Source organism: Naegleria lovaniensis (assembly GCF_003324165.1).
Source record: "Naegleria lovaniensis strain ATCC 30569 chromosome Unknown tig007, whole genome shotgun sequence".
NCBI lineage: Eukaryota > Heterolobosea > Eutetramitea > Acrasida > Naegleriidae > Naegleria > Naegleria lovaniensis.
Window position 1 is genome coordinate 583,610 of NW_025407829.1, and position 19,351 is coordinate 602,960.

Here is a 19,351-nt window from a genome sequence, read left to right on the forward strand (position 1 = left end):
GTTTAGAACATTATTAATGACTTTACACAAACGGTCATTAGTTTCCCAGCACATTCAACGCCTTCTATGATCATGATCTGGAATGGTAATGAAACAAAAAAAATATTAAAGAGCTCGTGTTGAAAGAGATGATGACCATAGACCGAGCAACTTCAAGTCCTACTTGCCTGCATGGCTACGGATTCACGGACTTACCCGATGCTTTGATGGTTGAAATTTATTCCTTTCTGTATGAAATTCCAATCGTTCCCTATTATCATGATCGCAACAGTAGAACCAAAAGATCATCATATGAAAATACACAAGGACATTTCTGGGAGCATCAAAGTGAATGTACATTGGCCTTTCCGCATACCTGTCGGAAGATCATGATGGCACTCGAAAAGGATCCGAATTTTCAACTGATGAAATTTATTCAATTTTATTGCTTGGGAATTAGAAATGGAAGATATGATGGTATCGAGGAGTTGTATAGGGATGTCAATTCTGAAAACGTTTGGAAACAAATTATACCAATTGTTATTTATTTGAATTTTCCTCCATTGGAATATATCGAGTCATTGGAATTTAAAAAAGATGTGATTCCTTTAGAACGAAAATTTAGACAAGCCTATAACCTACATACTTTCTTTGATTATGAAGATTTTCTTTTCAAAATTGATAGAATTGTGGAAATGTTGACCATGTTTGTGAACTGTGTAAAAAACGATATTCAAAGCAAGCATGTCAACCTCCATGATATTTCTTCTATCGATTTGGTTTTCCCAATTTCTAATGATTATACCATCAACATGACATACTCTCATCTGACTCAAATTTTGTGTGAAGCTGATAGAGTAGTTGCTACTTGCATGTCAATATTTCATTGGAAGGCTTACAAACATTCCTATTTTGAAGAGATGTATATGGAAATTCCTCAAGAGCTTCCAAGAATTAGAGAAAATTATCAACTTTGTGCTCAGCTATGTACTGCCTTGAAAGACTCTACAGCTGACAATCAAGAGGTTTTGAATTCTCTCTTTTCCAACCTGAACTGCTATTACTGCGACAAGCTGTCAGCTGCTTGCTATTATTCGAGAAAATTCTTCAACAGACATGTCATTCTACATGCACTACATAACACTAGCTGCCTGTCGCAAGATGATTATGACAAGTATGATCAAGAAATTATTGAACGTGCAATATTTGCAAACGGTGAGAATTTCATTCTGTTACCTTCTTACATACAACAGCAACAAGGTGAAGAAATGTTAATGACAGCACTTCGGAGAGGCTTGCTTTTGAACAGGCTATTAGAAAACAATCGTATGGTGGATTCACCTGATAGTACATTTATGAAAACGAATGAATTATTTTTCAAAGCTATGGATATGATGTTAAAAGATAATGATTTTGCATACGATGTTATTAAGACGTTGGCACGAGAAAAGAAAGGTCTGAGCTGCATTGCATATTATATCAAGAGACGTCTCATGAACATGGACCTAAAAGTTGCACATCCATCCAAGTACAACAAGCACAATTGCCTTTTTTTCGATTGGAAAATGATGTATTTAATTCTTCATGCAGACGGACATTCGTATCGACCTACCTCCTTTTTTCGTCCACAACTCTATGCGTCCTATTTTGTCAATGTGTTGATGAGATTGAGGAGTGACACCATTGACAATATTACCATTTGCATTCCACATGGTCTTTCTTTAGACACGCAAAATTTCATTATTGAACACAACAAGAAATTCTTTCACACATTGAACAAGGTGGGATTGATTCAACGCTCTGATTATAACAGCGTCTATTTTAATGAAGAGTAGCTGTAATATTTTTTGCCTCGCGGCTTCTCCTTACTAATCCATGAATTCATCACATCAACACTTTTAAATTATTGCTAAAAATGTCTCAACCTCACCACCACTCAACGACGTCTCCCCGTTGTGCTTCCGAACCGGCAAATGCATCAGAGGAGCCTGCCTCACACTCACCTCATGATAATGCCAACCACGAAGAAGACCAAGAAGAGGATCACCACTCGAATGCATCTTCTCACTCATCCTCACACACTCCCCTCTTTGAAGGCATTGAATTTGTCATTGCGAAAGAAACAGTTGAACAGGCTGATTATGACTTTGTTGCCAAATTGATTCAAGAGCATGGAGGAATACTTGCAGAATCCATTTCTGACAACACAGTCTATCTACTGTCGGGCAAACCGGTATGGCCAGTCCCTCCGCATGTACTCTCTCTTGATATTTGGTTTGTGGAGGACGGTGTCAACAGTGGATTGTTGAATGAGGAGGTTTATCTTTGGAATTTAGAACTTTCACATCAAGGACCACAGTTGAAAAAGAGAAAACTAATGTTGAAGGATGACGACGACAAGAATGACATGGAACAAGAGAGGAAAACCCACACTTCTTTGGAGCAACAAATGAGAATGGCCAACTCATCCATGATGATTGAGTCGCTTCTTTCTGTTGAACTTTGGTATGAAATTTTCATGTTTTTGGAAATTGCAGAATTGAATATGTTGAGTTTGGTATCTTGGGAAATGCATCGCCTCGTTCAGGATGATCGTTACGAGAAGAATCAATCCTTTTGGATTCGATACTATAATCAATTTATTCAAAAATTGATTTCACAGAGTGAAAATGAATTTTTCAATAGTATTCATAATACGTCATTCGATAAGTATGAACCCAAAACTAATTTGAATAGAAATAAGAAGAGATTACTACTTACAACTCAAAAAGCCACTCTATTATTCAATCGAAGAGCTAGTCCTCGTCTTGGACCTACAGAAATGCCTCATTTTTCACTTCCAAATTTGGTTAAGAATAGAACCATGATCCATCTTCATTTTTTAAAAGCATTGAAGAGAAGAAAGACTGTTAGAATTACCTGTGAGGCTTCGTCTAAAAAGGGGAACCATTTAGAACAGGTTCAAAAATACTCTCAAACCATGACTCTCTTTCAAGGACTCTCTATCAAGGACCAATTAGAAGCATTGAAGTCGCGAGTCAATGAGTTTACAGAAATTAATTTTGGACCATTTCATGAGTATGACATGAATGGAGAAATTCCAAAAGTTTATTTGGATTGGATCTCTGAAAATTCAGCTCTCCTTAACAATATTAGAAGTTTATTTTTCTTGGATGTACATTATACTTTCTGTGAAGTGAGTTGGATGAGACTTGGAGATTTGAAAATGGTATTAGAGGCATTTTCTAATTTGGTTCATTGGACATCTCTTGGCAGTCAACAGTTTAGATTTTCGTCCACACATGCTTCCTCTACAGCATTGAGATCTCTTGTGTTGATTTCGGCAGGATTATCAAAACCGATTTTGGAGGATGTATTTTACATGAAATTACCCAATTTATGTCATTTAGAACTGTTTTTAGGGGATGATAATCGAAGAGATCGTCGACACGATTTCGAACCAGAATTTATTCAAAATTTATTAACATCAACCAGGTGTCAAGACATTTTCCCTTCTCTAGATTATCTTGGATTACGAAATTATGAGCATATTGACCAAGTGACTCTTACCATTTTTGAAAGCCCATTTTCCAAGCGAGTACGCATCCTTGATCTTTCTTTAGGAACTTTGAGTGATGAAGGCGTCAAAGGTTTTTTAGAAATTTTGAAGAACGAAGAAAGGATGAATCATGAATTTTTGAATTTGGAAATCTTGGATGTTCACAATTCCTATCTTTCTCAGGAAATGGTTGAAGAGTTATTGAATGTGACGACACTGATTGTCAATACAACACCTCACAAAAATGCAAGTCATCAATGGAGATATGTAACGTTGAATGAATGATTGAAAAAGAAATAATGTCTTGAGTGAATCTCTCTCATTCAGGCAACATATTTTGCAATTCTCTAAATTTGGATCTTTACCTGTCAAAAGTCTTAAAAAAAAATGACTTCGTTCATGGACGCCCCTTTGCTTGATTTTAGTGTTGGCAATAATAATCCCTACAACACCAACACCAACATCAATCAAAAATCATCCTCTTCATCACCAACTTTTTCTACGCAAGTCGAATTACAAATTTTAGAAAAAGCCAAACAAATCGATCAAATCAAACTCCAACTCATTGAACACAGATTCAATACAAAAGTTATTATCGATGATGAGTATCGATCGTTTTTAAAAAATCAAATCGGACAACTTCATGTCTTGGAGAGTCAAATTGCTCAACTCCGATTGGATGATCATAATGAATTTATTAATTCATTAAAATTGGATGAATTGAACAGTCGTGTAACAAGTCCTGTGAAAAAGAATTTGGTCGAACCTGCTGTGGCCAAAGTGGATGCACTCACCGTCAAGTCATTCTTGTCAAAGACTGAAAAGAATAATGCCATGAGACGTTGGAACAAGGCAATTAATGCAGTGAGAGGTGTCAGTAAATTTTCACAAACTTATGAGAATGCAAGAATTAAGAAGGCAGAAGAGATTTTACGGAACCCAATTTCAGCTCAAATGAAGAATGAAATTCTCGAGTTGAGAAAGTCACTGGTCATTTTGAACAACAAGAAAAAGTTAACTCCAGACCAAGAAATGTTGAAAGAAAAATTGGTTGAGGAATTGAAAGAGTTGGACAAGAGATACCATGATCAGTTTTCTCAAGAATAAGAGATGTAGTTGTGAAAAAGTCATTTCCATTAATTCATAAATTGTAAATATTGGCATGATAAAAAATACCAAGAATTAATTAACTTGTGGCTTATCACTTGTCGTTTATTGGCGTGCCTTGTTGTGGCATGACACTTGTTTGCAACACTTTTCATACAATATTTGCACGCTTTTCAATCCAGTCAACGAGAGCAGCATGGAACATTTGCTTTTAACATGAGCAAATTTCTTTTCATCGGTCAGATACGACTGAATTTGAAGTAAATCTGACGTAATTCTTTTCTGTAAATCAGAGGCTTCGTTTTTGTGACAAACCAATTCATAGCAAGCATGTAACTCACGATTCTCTGTGTTGTTCCAGTACATGGATAAATCTGATTGCGACAGACCTTTCATGGTAGACACAATATCATGAGAGGAACATACAGACTCTGTTTTCAAATAGTCCAAAAAGAAACATAGAAAGGCACCTGAAACTTTTTCAAACGTCGAGGGCCCAATCAAAATAGAGGTGTTAAAAAAATGATTCAATTCCATTAATTTAGAAGCGAGCTCCAAATTCTTTCCAAATACGCTGAAACTTAGAGATTTGTTGGTTCCCACATTTCCACACAGAAATTTTCCTGAATTAATTCCAATATTCACTCGTATTTTGTTTTCTTCAGAGAAGTGTTTTTTGTTTAAATCATTTTCAATCGCTTCTAAAATCTCTAATGCAGTACTACATGCATGTATTTCGTGATCATTAATGGGGCACGTCGATTCATTAAATAAACATGTAATACAAGCAGAGTTGAACTTGTCCACAAGCCCACGACGATTTTGAATAATGGCACAAACACATGTCATGTAATCGTTCACAATAGAAAGTAATGTTTGAGGATCTAGGGTTTCAGCCATCTTGTTAAATCCTTCAATGTCACAACAAAGAATACTCATGTGTTGCTCACTGATGTATATTTCACCACAATCTCCGTGTTCTTTTCGCAATACCTTTTGAACAATGACTTCAGGAACATATCTATAGTCAAAATTAGTTATACTATTATTCCTTATTCAAACCATACTTACTTGGTAAATGTATTCAATCGTCTTCTCATAGTCGAAATATATTCTTGCATTTCCTTAATGTCACTGAAAAAACTTGATGATTCCTTATCCTTGTCAATCTGAACATCTGAAAGGTTAGTTAATTTCAACATGTCCACAGAAATTTGATAGAGAGGATTACTAATAGCTTTTACGAAAAAGAATAAGCAAAACATTCCAAATATGAAAATGATCACAAAGATCACAACACTTGTAATTCCTCCAGTGACCACTTCATCTGCGAATGATACTTTTCGTGTTGCAACTGCCACTCCCCATGACAAATTATACATGTCTGTAATTAATGTTAATTCCACGTCTAGAATTGCATCATTTCCATAATAGGAAAATTGTTCGATAAATTTAGAGCAAATACGTCCTTTTGTGACTTGACAAACAGTAGTGTTCAATTGAGATAACACATTTCTTTGTTTGTAATTTGCAATGATTCTCTGTGCTGTCAAGTATTTCGGTTCATTAGAGTAAGCATTGACAGCAATGAGATCTCCAGCATGATTGGTAATGAACGCTAGATCTAAATCTCCAAAAAGAACACTCGAATTCTTCAATAAAACACTCAACGTTGGAGATTGAAGTTGAAATGCAGCAACTCCATATAAATGGAATGGATTTTTGAGAGATTCATCCAACTTGTCAGGTAGTATGAAAGGAGCTCCTTGGGTCACATTGGAAAGTGTGGTACCGTTCACATAAACAGGAATTGTTACTGAAATGCTCAATTCTCCAGCGATCGGAGAAACAAAAACAGGTGACCATCGAATGTTGGTTGAGGGATTATTCAATTGTACAAATGGCATGTACCAACTGCTCTTGGTGGAATCAATGGAAATGTTACATGTGGAATAGGCAAATGTATTGTCAAAATATGATTCTGACATTTGCTGAGAAAAATTCGCATGGTAATAGTATTGACATTGTGTTCCATCCTCAATGGATCCATTTCGAATGGTAAATAAATTATTTCGTTTGTATGCGATAACTGTATTGTCATACCTAGTAAATAATATAGCATCGATTGGTATGATATTCTTATAAATTCCAGCAACGTAATGAAATAAGGAAAACCATTGAGTAGAGTTTGTGACTTGGAAACCAGGATTGGATAATTTAAATAGCATGGAATCTACTGCAAGTGAAGTATAATCCAATAGATTAAATATTTCGTAATTACTAAATGTCTTGATTTGTAACTGTTGAATCGATTGAGTATTCTCCAACACTCGTTGTCCACTTGTGTACAGTAAAATAAATGCAGAGGATATTCCAAATACTCCTTGTAAAATAAATAACAATAATAAACAGTTCAATATCGTCACACACCGAGGAGGATGACACATAAATGTCACTTGTCCCAAACAGCACAGTTTCAACCATATCCAAAACGAATATTCACTCTCAATCACATGTTCTTCCACTTCCTCGTCATGTATTTCTTCAATGGCATCTGTCATTAGTCGAATTTTATCAGATGCATGTTTTACCGTTGAAGATGGTGAAGGAAACAATGAGGAAGGTGCACCAAGGGATGCATTTTCCTTCACCATCTTGATTCTATCATTCTTACCTAGCACGACAAAATCAGGAATGAATACTCGTGAAAATATATTCTTGTTGTTGGAATTGTGTGTGAATGATGACATGTCCTTTCTTGAATTTCTACGTTCGAGAACTTGTTGAAAATTTGTGGACGCTCGAGAAAAGTGAGAAACACAACAACAGTACGATAGAAACGCTTCCAACATGATTCGACATGTTTTGGTAAAGCTTGAGGAGGATGACCATGAGGTTGTTTCTCTTGACACTACCAATCGATTCGAATAATAGTTGGTGTGGAATCGAGTTGAGGAGGGTGAGGATGAGGAGGAACTTGGAGATGAATTTTTTTCATTTTCCATATTTGTTGTGGTGATGAATGGGTGGTTGTTGTTGGTTGACTGTGAAGATTCTAATAAATTGTGTTGATTGTGGTGTTGAACAGTTGGCGATGAGTGGGGTTGTAACTCCACCATTGGCGTTGGAGTTTTGGTATTTTCTCTTGTCGAGTGGTGGTGGTTGGTGTTGTTGTTGTTGTTGTTCATCAATTCATTCGTGATGATTTCATTGTCGTGGTTAAATTGAGCCTCCGAAGTATGCATGATCATGTTTGACTTCAATTTTCAGATGATATAGACCAATTTAGCATTCACACAACAGCGAGTAGTGAATATAGCACCAAGATTTTTGGAGTAAAGTGTTTGCCTATTTTTTGAGAGCTGAAATCTTTGGCCTGTGAGATACGGCATTGTCTGTTTTTGCAACTTCGTCTTGTACTTTTTGAAATTTAAGGCTTTGAAATTCAAGAATCAACACTTCAACACGGAAGTCCCTGTCTGGTTATTTCCATAACTCTCCTCTGGTGTCTCTTTCGCAAGTGAGCTTATGTTGGGCACATGTTTGATGCTTATTGTTAATTTGTTTTGACCACACGTGCACCACTTGTGTTCCATTTACTTTTTTGAAAGGTTTTATTCAAGGTTGAGAAATGATGTTAAAACCAAGTTGACTCTAGATTGTCTTACTTCAGCTCTGACAAAATTTTAATGTTGGGCATCAAGTTGTGCTTTTTTCTGCTGTAGTGATGCAACATACATGGAGAGATATCCGCAAATCTTGGTGTAAACTCCTCTCAACATATTTGGCATGTATTGATCGAGAGCGTTCTTAATAGCATGAATATAGTTTGCCAGGTGAGGGAAAATAATGTAACGATGGCAAATAAAATTAATAATCATAATGATTTTGAGAATGGAGAAGGCTAATACTTCGTTGACGAGCAAGAACAACTCAAATCTTGCAAATTTGTCTCCTAAATCATATTGATAAAGTTTTTGTTGAAATGCTAAAACTCTTGGATTGTTGTTGGTCACAATCAGTAAATTTGGCAGTAATCTCACCAACGCAGAGAGCATTAACAGTAAAATGAAAACTCCAGACTTTCCTGAAACCAAATAAAACAATGAAATAAATAAATACTGTCCATCAGCATCAAACATAATGTACGCATACTTTTTCCATCCATACTTGTGTAAAAATTCAAAAGCAAAAATTCCACACGATAATAAAACACTCATAAAATAGCTACTCATGCAAAGTGACATGAATGGAGAAATTGAAGGGGCAGAGGACGAAGCTGGAATGGTTTGTGGTTGAGGTGGGATAACAGTATCATCTATATCCAACTCACGATCGAATTGAGAATTAGAAATTGGAGGAGGTGTTGCAGCTGTTTGTGCTCCACAGGTTGGACAAAATAAAATTGAGATTAAACCCAAGATACCACAAATAATAATGGCGCTGCAAGCCGCCGTATAAATATAAGGTTTTTGTTGTTGCAAAACGTTCCAAAAGCTGCCAGACCCTGTTGTAGAAGTATTACTACTAGTTGAACCACTAGTGGAGGCAGTGTTCGTTGTATCGCTTGTTCTACTACCGGTGGTCGTATGATTTGCGGATGATGATGAGGCTTGTTGGGAGGAAGGCTCCGAAGAAGAGCTGTTGCCTGTGTTCGCACTGCTACTTGCTCCTCCTCCTACCTCCATTGAAATTGGCTCTACATTCTTATTGTACCATCTTCTCTTGTATTTTTCTAGGGTGGTGTTGGACATGTAATTTCCATCGGCAATTTCCAAATTGTTAAAGTAATTTAACCAACTCTTGTCATTGGTAAAGCTGAACATTAAACAAGAATGCACCATATATTGAAGACACGGAACATCGGAATTGATTTTCAAAGATGACACGGAATAATACTCACTCATATTTGCGAAATCGTTCTTCAGCCATTTTTTTTGTTTCGGAACACGTATTAGCTATCATGCCCACAACAACCCAAGCAAATCACTGGTTTCACATTAGAACACACGTGTTTTTTCACACATGTATTTTACTGTCCACACAACATCATCTCATGGATGTAGGAATTCTTGACCTTAGAGTTGCAGGCAAAGTTTTCGGCATTGTCGCCATCTCTTTTGTCATTCCAAGTGTTTCAAAATTGCTTAATAGATTCCTACAAACAGCTAAAGGACAAAGGCCGATCCTGATAAATCCACAAATTCCAAGCATGTGTAGTACAAGTTATCTGTAGGTTGGGTTTGTCCCTTTCCCAACAAGTTAAATCTCACCAAAATATTTCCCTCTTCCCTTGCAGATAATTGCTGGAACAGCATGTTCTCTTCGACCTCTCTTCTCTTTTCAATGAGTTTTCTCTCGGCAATTCTTCTCAGCTCTCTATAGAAATCGTCATTGATCGCACCACCTGAGAGTGACAAGGCATGCAAAAGATCATCGTCTGTGATCACAATCCTAGTAGTTGCGCCATTATCTTGATTTTGACCTTCTTCTGCCTCCTCATCCTCATTTTCCACTTCAATCCCCTCATCCTCATCATCCTCATCATCATTTCGAGTGGTCTCAGATCTCACTGTCTCTTCGGTCGTAGTCTTCTCTGTTGGAGGAAGGTCAATGTTGTTATCTCGTTTGTACAAAATGATAAATGGGCCTGCCTCAAACTGATGAAATTCATTGGTGTTTTGAACAGGATATTCTAAATTATCTAAGGTTTCAAATTTCAAGTCTTCGAGTTTTGTGGTGGGCGAAATTTTTGCAACAGACAGAGACACTTGCTTTGGAGCATAACAGTTGTTATTTTGCCATCTAGTATTAGTTCAACAATGATGATATTAAATAACACCGCAAGTGAAATGATGTTTTCCATGAAACTTTGTACTAAGAGATACTTACGAAGCCAAGAATGGTTTGAGTGTAAATTTTTCCAAAAATAATACTCCAATTTGTGAATCGAACGACATGACACTTTCGTCGTGGTCAGTGGTATCGTCAGATTTTCCCTCTTTGGTGTTTATAACATCCACATATTTGTAAAATTCGGTCCACTTTTTCACACTCTTGGCTTTTTGAAGCTTGCGTTCTCTTTCAACTACAAACCAAGGATCCTGTAGCTGATAAATGAGAAATTCGTTAGCCTTGTTGTCTTTAGAACCTGTGGATGACCAAAATGATCTTGTATTTCGAGCATCTCGTGTTTTTTCAATATCTTGGCTGGTAAAGTCAACCGAACTTGCCTTAATGGATTTGCAAATTAGAGTTCGTTCTTTGAACGATGATCGTATGGTATCTTCATCCTCCTTGAATAAGTCGAGGCCTGATGGATACTCGATGGTGGAAGATGACAATTGCATTTGACTATCGTTTGTACTTTCAGTTGACTGTAAATTTTCGATAGTTGGAGTGGTGCTTGTTTCCTCATTGTCGACATCATTCCATTCTTCGTCTTCGTCGTCACTAGGAGGATCTTCTGGTTGAGTGAGTCGTGTTGTCTTTTCTGATTCAGTTTTCTTTTCTTGTTGTAGATGTAAATAATTTTTAATGATTGACCGTTCTTTGAGAGTGATAAACTTGAGTAATTTTCGCCATTGTTTGCAAGACAAAAATTGTATCATTTCTTGTTGTTTTGTAATCTTTTTTCCATCATCATTAATAATCATTAATTTTGTTTTCAAAATATTCGAAAGCAATCGGAACCAAATAAACTTGTTTTTTTCAGTACATAATAATTGATGCCAGTCTTTACAAACTTGATGTGCAACCATAAACAAGGATTGAACAGGTAAAAATTCAAATATCATCATTTTGATTTCTTTTGGAAGATATTGATCAAGAGTAACGTATTCGTACGGTTCTTCCTCAGTCATCATGGGATCTTCATGCAGAGACATTTTTTTAGCTTGTTCGGAAAGCACGGAAGAGAGGACAGGATGAAAAACGAATTTGCGTTGAGTTTGCATGGATCACCTCAATTAATGAAAATGTTTACATCCAATTAAGTGGATATCGCTGAAAACGTTGTGCACTGCTCAATTTAAGTTTCACACGGTTGTTTAATGTTGGATTAGAGTTGACATCGAATAAATTTCAATAGCTTCACCATGAGAAAAGAGAAGCTAAAGTAAGAAAAATGCAAGACTTGTCGAAAATAACATTTTAATTTGTCAATTCAAAATTTGAATGCAAAGCTGGAGTAATGATTGACTTTGAGAGTCAGAGAAATTAATACATTACAAAGGAGACGAAAAATCTAGCAGGACCATGATGAAGGTCAGTTGTTGCTGATTAAATATAGAGAGTGTGGAAATGTTGTCGAGTTGCAAAGGTCGACGTCAAAATATTTACAAGAAGTATTCTGGTGTCAGCTTTTTCTGACCCATTCCAGTTGTGCTGTTTTCCGAGCGTGGAGCAGGGTCGAATTGAAGGAAACTGCAGTTCAACAAATCATCAACCTCCATAATTGCTGCCTTATTGCCGCATCTGTAACAATAGTTTGGAGCAGAGAAAATGGTGACAACGTTACCGTCATGGCACCAGTTATATCCTTCCATAACCAATTGGTGAGCACGGGCAACCATTGTTAAATCGTTATTGTGATTAAATTGTTCACTCACATCTTGGCCGAATGTGTAACCAGCACCTCTAGGTGAAATTCCCCAACTGCTTCGTTCATCAGGATCAGACCACATCAAATCACACATTGGACCATCGAGTGGAATTTCTTGAACTCGGTCTAGTGTTCGAATGTGGTCAAGAGAATCGATGGAAGGAGAAAGACCACCATGTACACAAAATATCTGTTTGTCAATTTCGGCTGCCAATGGCAGATAGTCAAACACGTCTGTGAGCATCTTCCACACAGATTCGCTTCCGTATTTCCTCACACACTCGTCATAGAATCCATATACTTGTGTAATTTGTCGACTTTCGTGGTTTCCTCTTAACATGTGTAGACGGTTCTTGTATCGCAACTTGAGACAGAGTAAAAGTGTAACAACTTCCACGCTATGATATCCTCTGTCTACATAGTCTCCAAGAAATAAGTAATTTGTGTTCGGTGAATCGCCACCAATCTTAAAAAGCTCAATCAAATCATAAAATTGACCGTGAATATCACCACATACTGTCACTGGCGACTCGACTGTGATAACATTTTTCACTTGAGAGAAGTATTCTTTAGCCTATTGAAATCATAGGGAATCACAAGTGTGTGATTCAAGAGAAAGTTGTAATGCGGTGTAGCGAATATGCGATCACACGTGTTACGATGATGCAAACAACAATAACAAATACAACACAGCGTGATTATTATCATGAAATATGCGAGGTCATCATCATTGAAAACGTACCATGGTGCAAATCTTTTTTACATCAGCTTCCGAAAGGTGTTCTCCTCTTCGCAACTGTTCAATGCACTTATCTAAATCTGCCATATTGATGAAAAAGGTAGAGGGTGAAGAAAGAGAATGGAACAAACTCGTTACAGCCACTCGTCAGGCGTTACTTAAATATTTTTTATTTTTTGTCAGAACGCTGCTTTACAAAACCCTTGCATGGCGCCTGTTGAAGGCTTTTGGGATGAGAATATAGGAGAGAGTGGTAGTAATAATAACGAATCCAGTGAAAGATGTTCTGGTAGTGGAGTTGATGATCATGATAAACGCGGAAAGAATACATATTCATCTTGAAGGTATGGGACATTGGGAAGAAGAAGATAACACTACCATCCCTCGTTGGAGTATGCTTTGCCGGTGAGAGTGACCATCGAATGGTTCTTCAAGAACTATAATCCAAAATAAAAACAATCAACATTGATTATGGAAAGAGAACAATTATTGTTCAATTCATAACGATGAAACCAAGTTAGACATCAGAAATAAATTATTTTCAAGACGATGATTTTTGAAAATTAATAAATTGTTGATGATGTTCTGTGATTCATAACACTCACCTCCTTGTCTAATTCGGGATATCTCAAGAAAGCACATCCACCCTCCTTGTCTGGAATATGGTATGGATCCGGATGAGTATATTCTTCAACCCAGTATTCTCCTCGTTGCAAAAGGAATTCAATTTTTGAGGTATCTTGCTCTCCTCTGTGTTTCTCAAATTCCTCTCGAATTTTACGGGCTTCCACACAGAAAAGATCCCTTTCGGCACTGTATGAAATTTCTCGCAAAGCTCTTCTGTACAATTTAAAAATACGCTGAGAGAATGGTGATAAAAGAGTCATTTTTTTAATTGTGGAAATCATGATTTTTACTCTAAGGAAATGACAAAAGAAGTTCTTGTTTTACCATCATGTGACTTCCTAATGTTGTTTGTGTCTTGGGGTCAACCATCGAACAATGATAATCATTAAAGAACATGTTTTCAGCTTGTTGTTTTTCTGTGGTCAACATAAAAAAATCTTCGAAAAATGTTTTCATTCCAATCTCTGAACGCAACCACCGGCAGTAACACCAATACGACTTTGATCAATAGTGGTAGCAACAACAATCACAACAATTACATACGATGCTCTCAAATATTGGAACACATTCATCAACAACAAAACCGAAACTCAGGAAGAAAGACTTCGTTTTTGAAAAACTTTATTCCATCGGTGACCTCTTCCGAAGAGAACTCCACACCACCACATGATCCCAATACATTGTCTATTCATCGCGTACAACACGTATCGGGCCACTTGGCTTTGCATTTGTTCAACGGAAGGATGATTATTGGTCTCGATTATATTTCAGCCTCAAAATTACAGAATATTACTAGCCAATCTCAAGACCAATTATATTTGAATTTATTAGAGGCAATTAAGAATTTCGGAAGCTCTACATTCGCTACCACGCACAATGCTCATGACACATCGTTGGGTCCAATGCTCTTTTGTTGTGATAAAGACCCTTATGTTTACAGCGATTTTGAAATTAGAGAGGAAACATCGGAACAATCGAGTGGATATAATTTCGGAAGTAATTTTGTGAGAGATTTGCGAGTGGTTCGTTTTATTGCAATTTCTAAAGCTGGCAATGTTATGGTGTGGAGATATTACGAAGACAATTCCACTTGGAAAGTGGAGAATACTTTTAATATTTTAGGAAACAGCTCCAGTTTGAAGGTGGAGTTTGCAACTGTGGTTGCTGATAGAAATATATTATTTAAGACAAATAGCCCATCAGGAAGGAATGCCTTGAATTTATACTCTGCCTCTGGTAGTACTTGTGTGATTTTTAATGGTAGCAGTGATGACTCCGCCAACAATGGTTCTGAGAATGTAATTTATTCTGTATTTCCATCGACACACACTATGAGCAAATCGACTGTTTTAATAATTACACAAGGTGAAATAATTCTCTTCGATCTGAAGAATAAGAAATCAATATCCAAAATCGAAAAGGCTCTCAAATATAATGATGCCTCAGGCAATGCTGACATGCAGCAATATTCAGAATCTATTTTTTATATTTCAATGATTATTCACCCAATAACGAAAGAAATAATCATGATGGATACGAGCTTTAACATTATTATTTATTCAAGCGAGTTGACACACTCAAAGAAATTGTCTATCAACAAATTGACACTCAAAAAAGAGAACATTTTGAAAATAGACATGGCATTAATTTATAACACATTTTTAGCTATATATGATGGAAACTCCAACATTTTTATTGTTGACCTTGTGAATGGATGTGTAATTTCAAATTTAATGTTGCCTAGTGACATGACTAATTACAAATCTGGAGGAAGTTTTGTTAGATTTTTTGGAAATGCTACTCAATACTCTTGCAACAATGAACCTTCTACCCTGTTTATTCATGGTAGCTCTCTAATCTACGAATTACGCTGTCCACCTCTGCTTGATATTGTCAGGAATAGCAGTACCGTAGCTTCATCTGGAAATTCCCTTACCTCCAGCACAACATCTCAGACATATAACCATTTACTTAAAGATTTTAAGCTATTCAATATTTACACAAGAAACATTTTGGAAGAAATTCATAACAATAGTGGTAACAGTACCAACAAATTGAATCCTGCATCTAATTCAACTGTTGATATGAGAAAATCCATTTTCCCACATTTGGAAAATCCAGCATTGATTTGGACAAGCTGCAACACTGTACATGACCAAGAAGCTTTTTTGAACGAATGTGAACAGTTCATTGATAACTTTCCACCTAAGGACACAAATTTTTGGAAAAAGCCAACATCCAATGCTTCAACAAGCGAGAATTGGGAGAGTTCATCTTTGCCTTCTCCATTGTCACCTTCAATGTCTCCCTCTTCATTGTCATCTAGCAAGGCAAGTCCAACCATGGGCGCTTCTTCAACAGCTTCCTCTAATCAATTATTTACCAAAATGACAACTTTGAATATGAGTATTGTTCCTCCACTGACCTCTTCCCTATCGATTTGCAAAGAACAAATAACAAATCTTGATGTAACACAAACAGTTGATTCGTTAGAGGATCATGGGGAAAACAGTGCAGCATCATCCAACATCAAAACCAGCTCATTCATGGACAACCTCACTGATATTGAGCTCTATGACATGATTGAAAACGAGCCACACTCAGTTTTGGATTATTTACTAGATGTTTGTGATCTTGCCATCTTCAAGAGCGTTGTTCAACAATATTCAACTGAAGAAAATTTGGACGAGACAAGTGACAGCAGCAAGATTTATGGTATTTCCATCCCTGGTGCCTCTGATTCCAACATTCGACCCATCACAACATTTGTAAATTTATTTGAACAAAATTTTGAAGATTCCATTAGTCCTTTAGAATTGTACAAAGTTGAGGAGAACAGAAATGAAGATTTTGTGGTTTATCAAAATAAGGTAACTGCTGCCCTTGAACCAAAACGAAACACAAACCACACCAGAAAGGGTTTACTCTATTTTGAAATGGTCATTCGGTTACTCTTTTTCCACACAAAATGTCCTCAAATTATTTTGATTTTAATTGTCATGATGGAAGAACACAAATTGAAACAATTTACTGCTCGACGAGATCAACTGAAATCAGAAATTGATCAACTTGTCAAGAAGAAACAATCATCATCGACTTCTTCACTTTCATCCTTGACAGGATCTAAAAACTATCAATTGGAAAATTTTAATTTACAAAGTTTACAGAATGAGTACAATGATATTTCACAAAAGTTGAAACAAAACAATTTGAAGGCCAAATATAGTAAGGAAATCCAAAGGATACTGACATCCTATGTAGATACATGTGAAAGCGAGCAGCAATTCATAGAGACCGCTTCATATTCCAATATTCAGGTTAAAACTATGGCTCAATTATTTATTTGGCAAGGAAATCGACTCGATGCATTGAAGATATATCTTTCGAATTATAGCAACAAACTTGAGGAACAAGTGCTCAAGCTTGTATCAACCTATCTTTCGCAACAGTCTGGAATTAGCGTTTATCATGTTCCATCAGGAACAGGACCTCTTGAAGAGCAATATCAAGTGTTGAATTTACTTTTCAATTTTTGTCTCAACCCAAGTACTAAGGCCACATCAAAGACCAAAAACTCTCTTCTCGCATTGGCGTGGCAAATGATGCCGCTATCCTACAGCGTTTTTGATTTCTTTTCAAAATTTGATATTTATTGGAACGAACGAGGGATTGTCAACAGTGACGACAATGAATCAAGCCCTTGTGCGTTCACTTCAGCTGACATTTGTGATGAAATAGCATTGGGCAACAGCAACATTATCGGTGATGATGTTGGCTTGTATCTTCAGGGCATTGGGACCTTTACAAACATGAAATTAAGAGCTCAACAAATGAAGTAAAATGTTCAACAGATTTATTTGGGCCATCTTAATTTGGTAATGTGTCACAACGAAAATTGTTTAAATCCTAACCATTTAGTTGTGGAACCACTACAAGTAAACCAATCAACTTCTTTTAATCAGTGTTGGTTTTGTGTTGCTTTTGCATAATCTTCTTCCACTGTCTTCTGGTATGGTCCATATGGAAAAAAATTTGTATCTTCACATCTTTTTCCTCTTCTTCATGAATGAGAATCTTGTCTTGGTGGTTATCAGTGGTGTTGCCAATTAAAAAGTTGAATATTAATCTTCGTGCTTCGTCTGTTACTGAGTTACAATCTTTCAAAATATTGTTATTAAGGTAGGCCTGCACTTTGGCGTTCCTTTCTTGCTCAGCAGTGTTTTTGATATGAACATTGCTGGGAAGGGAATGTTGAGTGTTGATTCGATAGTGTCCAGCATTACCAATGAGGAGTGACTGAAATGTAAACGAAGGTTGTATCAAGGAAGCAGAGGCTTGCGGCTTCATGAATTTGTGGACAAACGTTTGATCAAGGACACGTTTCCGTTTTCTGATCAGAGACTGTACCTGATGCTTCTTTCCATAATCTTCGATCCTTGCTTTGATCGGTACCACTTGAACAGGAATATCGAATTGCAGATCTTTACCACAATCCTCACACTCATCATCGACCAACAGAGTATGACCGAAAAGCTTCAATTGACTGTTCTGAACGAAACATCGTTTGGAGCAATAGCATAGCTGCCCGTAATGAAATTTCCAATTCTTTTGGCAATCATCACATGTAAATGTTTTTTCATCTTGACCGTGGACAAGTACAAAAGTAGCGTCCTTGCTGCACCCTCTGCATGGAATGGGAGTAGCGTGTGATTTGCTCTTGTTGTGGAGCACAGTGGAATCGGAAGAAGACGGTTGACCGGTTTGCATTTTTTTTGTAAAATTTTTTGATCATTTTGAGATCGAGCGTCCACTCGAACAAGTTATTCCACATGAATTCTTCGAATGTGTTGCTGCTGTTGAATTGAAGGAGTATGTTCTGTTGTATCCTGTTGAAATTGATCCCAACCCATTCCCAGAACTTTCCCACTCGAATAGTTGAGTAAGAAGACCACTCTCAATAACATGACGATTAAGGTAAGAGCAGTTGGGAATAACACTGGAAGAATGGGAAACAAGAAATCCCGAATACCCAACACATCTGCTCCAACAAGTAATAAATTATTAGGCAAAGTATCACTGAAAATATATTTCCAAACCAATCCAATATAAAGTAAATCTCCAACACAGAGAGCGAATATGGTCTTGTGAAAAAGGGGAACTTTCTCAATCAAATAGGAACTGTTGGAGTGAGCCATTTCCTTATAGCAATGTCGAAGGAGTAAATGATGAATGCAACCAAAGGCAAATAATGACATTCCCAATGAGCGAATAAAGAAAAAGATCCATTGTCGTAACTCGTTGTTTGTATATAGAGTACTTGTCGTCGATGGTGTGGTTATTCCTCCTCCGCTCATTAATACTTCTACTAAATGTTGAGGCATGAAACTTCCCAATACAAAACGAACGTTGGGAAATAGCATGAGGATCATACCAAAGAACATTTCATAAATAAAAGGTTCCCAATACATGAGTGTAAGAAAGGTTTTGAGAAAGGGAGTGAGTTTGAGAGGTGTTATGGGTTGAGCGGATGAAGGACCTAACGAACCGGTTGGAGAGGACATGTTTGCACGAGTGTGAGTGTGAGTGTGAGAGTGTGTGAAGAAGTAAATGGTTAATTTTCTAATGCAAAAGAGTCTCCATGAAACTCGATGGTAGAATCTCTATCCCTCAAATAAAGACAATTACCAAAACTGAATATTCTGGAGAGTACAGTGAAAGGTCATGACAATTCCCCTTT

General features: G+C 36.8%; 11 protein-coding genes across 11 annotated transcripts; 4 read left to right on the forward strand and 7 right to left on the reverse strand.

Annotated features, from left to right (window-relative positions):
• Window positions 1-128: 128 nt before the first annotated feature.
• On the forward strand, window positions 129-1,814 carry C9374_014111 (uncharacterized protein; the record flags this gene model as incomplete). The annotated part of the gene is made up of 1 exon (XM_044690063.1): window positions 129-1,814. The coding sequence occupies one exon, from the start codon at window positions 129-131 to the stop codon at window positions 1,812-1,814; it is 1,686 nt and encodes a 561-aa protein (XP_044553543.1).
• Window positions 1,815-1,894: 80 nt separating this feature from the next.
• On the forward strand, window positions 1,895-3,823 carry C9374_014112 (uncharacterized protein; the record flags this gene model as incomplete). The annotated part of the gene is made up of 1 exon (XM_044690064.1): window positions 1,895-3,823. One exon carries the CDS (start codon window positions 1,895-1,897, stop codon window positions 3,821-3,823), a length of 1,929 nt encoding a protein of 642 aa, XP_044553544.1.
• A 102-nt stretch (window positions 3,824-3,925) lies between these two features.
• C9374_014113 (uncharacterized protein) lies at window positions 3,926-4,645 on the forward strand (the record flags this gene model as incomplete). Its single annotated transcript, XM_044690065.1, has 1 exon — window positions 3,926-4,645. One exon carries the CDS (start codon window positions 3,926-3,928, stop codon window positions 4,643-4,645), a length of 720 nt encoding a protein of 239 aa, XP_044553545.1.
• Window positions 4,646-4,750: 105 nt separating this feature from the next.
• C9374_014114 (uncharacterized protein) lies at window positions 4,751-7,650 on the reverse strand (the record flags this gene model as incomplete). Its single annotated transcript, XM_044690066.1, has 2 exons — window positions 4,751-5,666; window positions 5,717-7,650. The coding sequence occupies 2 exons, from the start codon at window positions 7,648-7,650 to the stop codon at window positions 4,751-4,753; spliced, it is 2,850 nt and encodes a 949-aa protein (XP_044553546.1).
• Window positions 7,651-8,331: 681 nt separating this feature from the next.
• On the reverse strand, window positions 8,332-9,577 carry C9374_014115 (uncharacterized protein; the record flags this gene model as incomplete). Its single annotated transcript, XM_044690067.1, has 2 exons — window positions 8,332-9,463; window positions 9,549-9,577. 2 exons carry the CDS (start codon window positions 9,575-9,577, stop codon window positions 8,332-8,334), a joined length of 1,161 nt encoding a protein of 386 aa, XP_044553547.1.
• Window positions 9,578-9,813: 236 nt separating this feature from the next.
• Window positions 9,814-11,532, reverse strand: C9374_014116 (uncharacterized protein; the record flags this gene model as incomplete). The annotated part of the gene is made up of 2 exons (XM_044690068.1): window positions 9,814-10,450; window positions 10,538-11,532. 2 exons carry the CDS (start codon window positions 11,530-11,532, stop codon window positions 9,814-9,816), a joined length of 1,632 nt encoding a protein of 543 aa, XP_044553548.1.
• Window positions 11,533-11,982: 450 nt separating this feature from the next.
• On the reverse strand, window positions 11,983-13,074 carry C9374_014117 (uncharacterized protein; the record flags this gene model as incomplete). Its single annotated transcript, XM_044690069.1, has 2 exons — window positions 11,983-12,822; window positions 12,991-13,074. 2 exons carry the CDS (start codon window positions 13,072-13,074, stop codon window positions 11,983-11,985), a joined length of 924 nt encoding a protein of 307 aa, XP_044553549.1.
• A 287-nt stretch (window positions 13,075-13,361) lies between these two features.
• Window positions 13,362-13,874, reverse strand: C9374_014118 (uncharacterized protein; the record flags this gene model as incomplete). The annotated part of the gene is made up of 2 exons (XM_044690071.1): window positions 13,362-13,424; window positions 13,593-13,874. The coding sequence occupies 2 exons, from the start codon at window positions 13,872-13,874 to the stop codon at window positions 13,362-13,364; spliced, it is 345 nt and encodes a 114-aa protein (XP_044553550.1).
• Window positions 13,875-14,060: 186 nt separating this feature from the next.
• Window positions 14,061-17,453, forward strand: C9374_014119 (uncharacterized protein; the record flags this gene model as incomplete). Its single annotated transcript, XM_044690072.1, has 1 exon — window positions 14,061-17,453. The coding sequence occupies one exon, from the start codon at window positions 14,061-14,063 to the stop codon at window positions 17,451-17,453; it is 3,393 nt and encodes a 1,130-aa protein (XP_044553551.1).
• Window positions 17,454-17,568: 115 nt separating this feature from the next.
• C9374_014120 (uncharacterized protein) lies at window positions 17,569-18,381 on the reverse strand (the record flags this gene model as incomplete). The annotated part of the gene is made up of 1 exon (XM_044690073.1): window positions 17,569-18,381. One exon carries the CDS (start codon window positions 18,379-18,381, stop codon window positions 17,569-17,571), a length of 813 nt encoding a protein of 270 aa, XP_044553552.1.
• A 53-nt stretch (window positions 18,382-18,434) lies between these two features.
• C9374_014121 (uncharacterized protein) lies at window positions 18,435-19,175 on the reverse strand (the record flags this gene model as incomplete). The annotated part of the gene is made up of 1 exon (XM_044690074.1): window positions 18,435-19,175. The coding sequence occupies one exon, from the start codon at window positions 19,173-19,175 to the stop codon at window positions 18,435-18,437; it is 741 nt and encodes a 246-aa protein (XP_044553553.1).
• Between the last annotated feature and the right edge of the window lie 176 nt (window positions 19,176-19,351).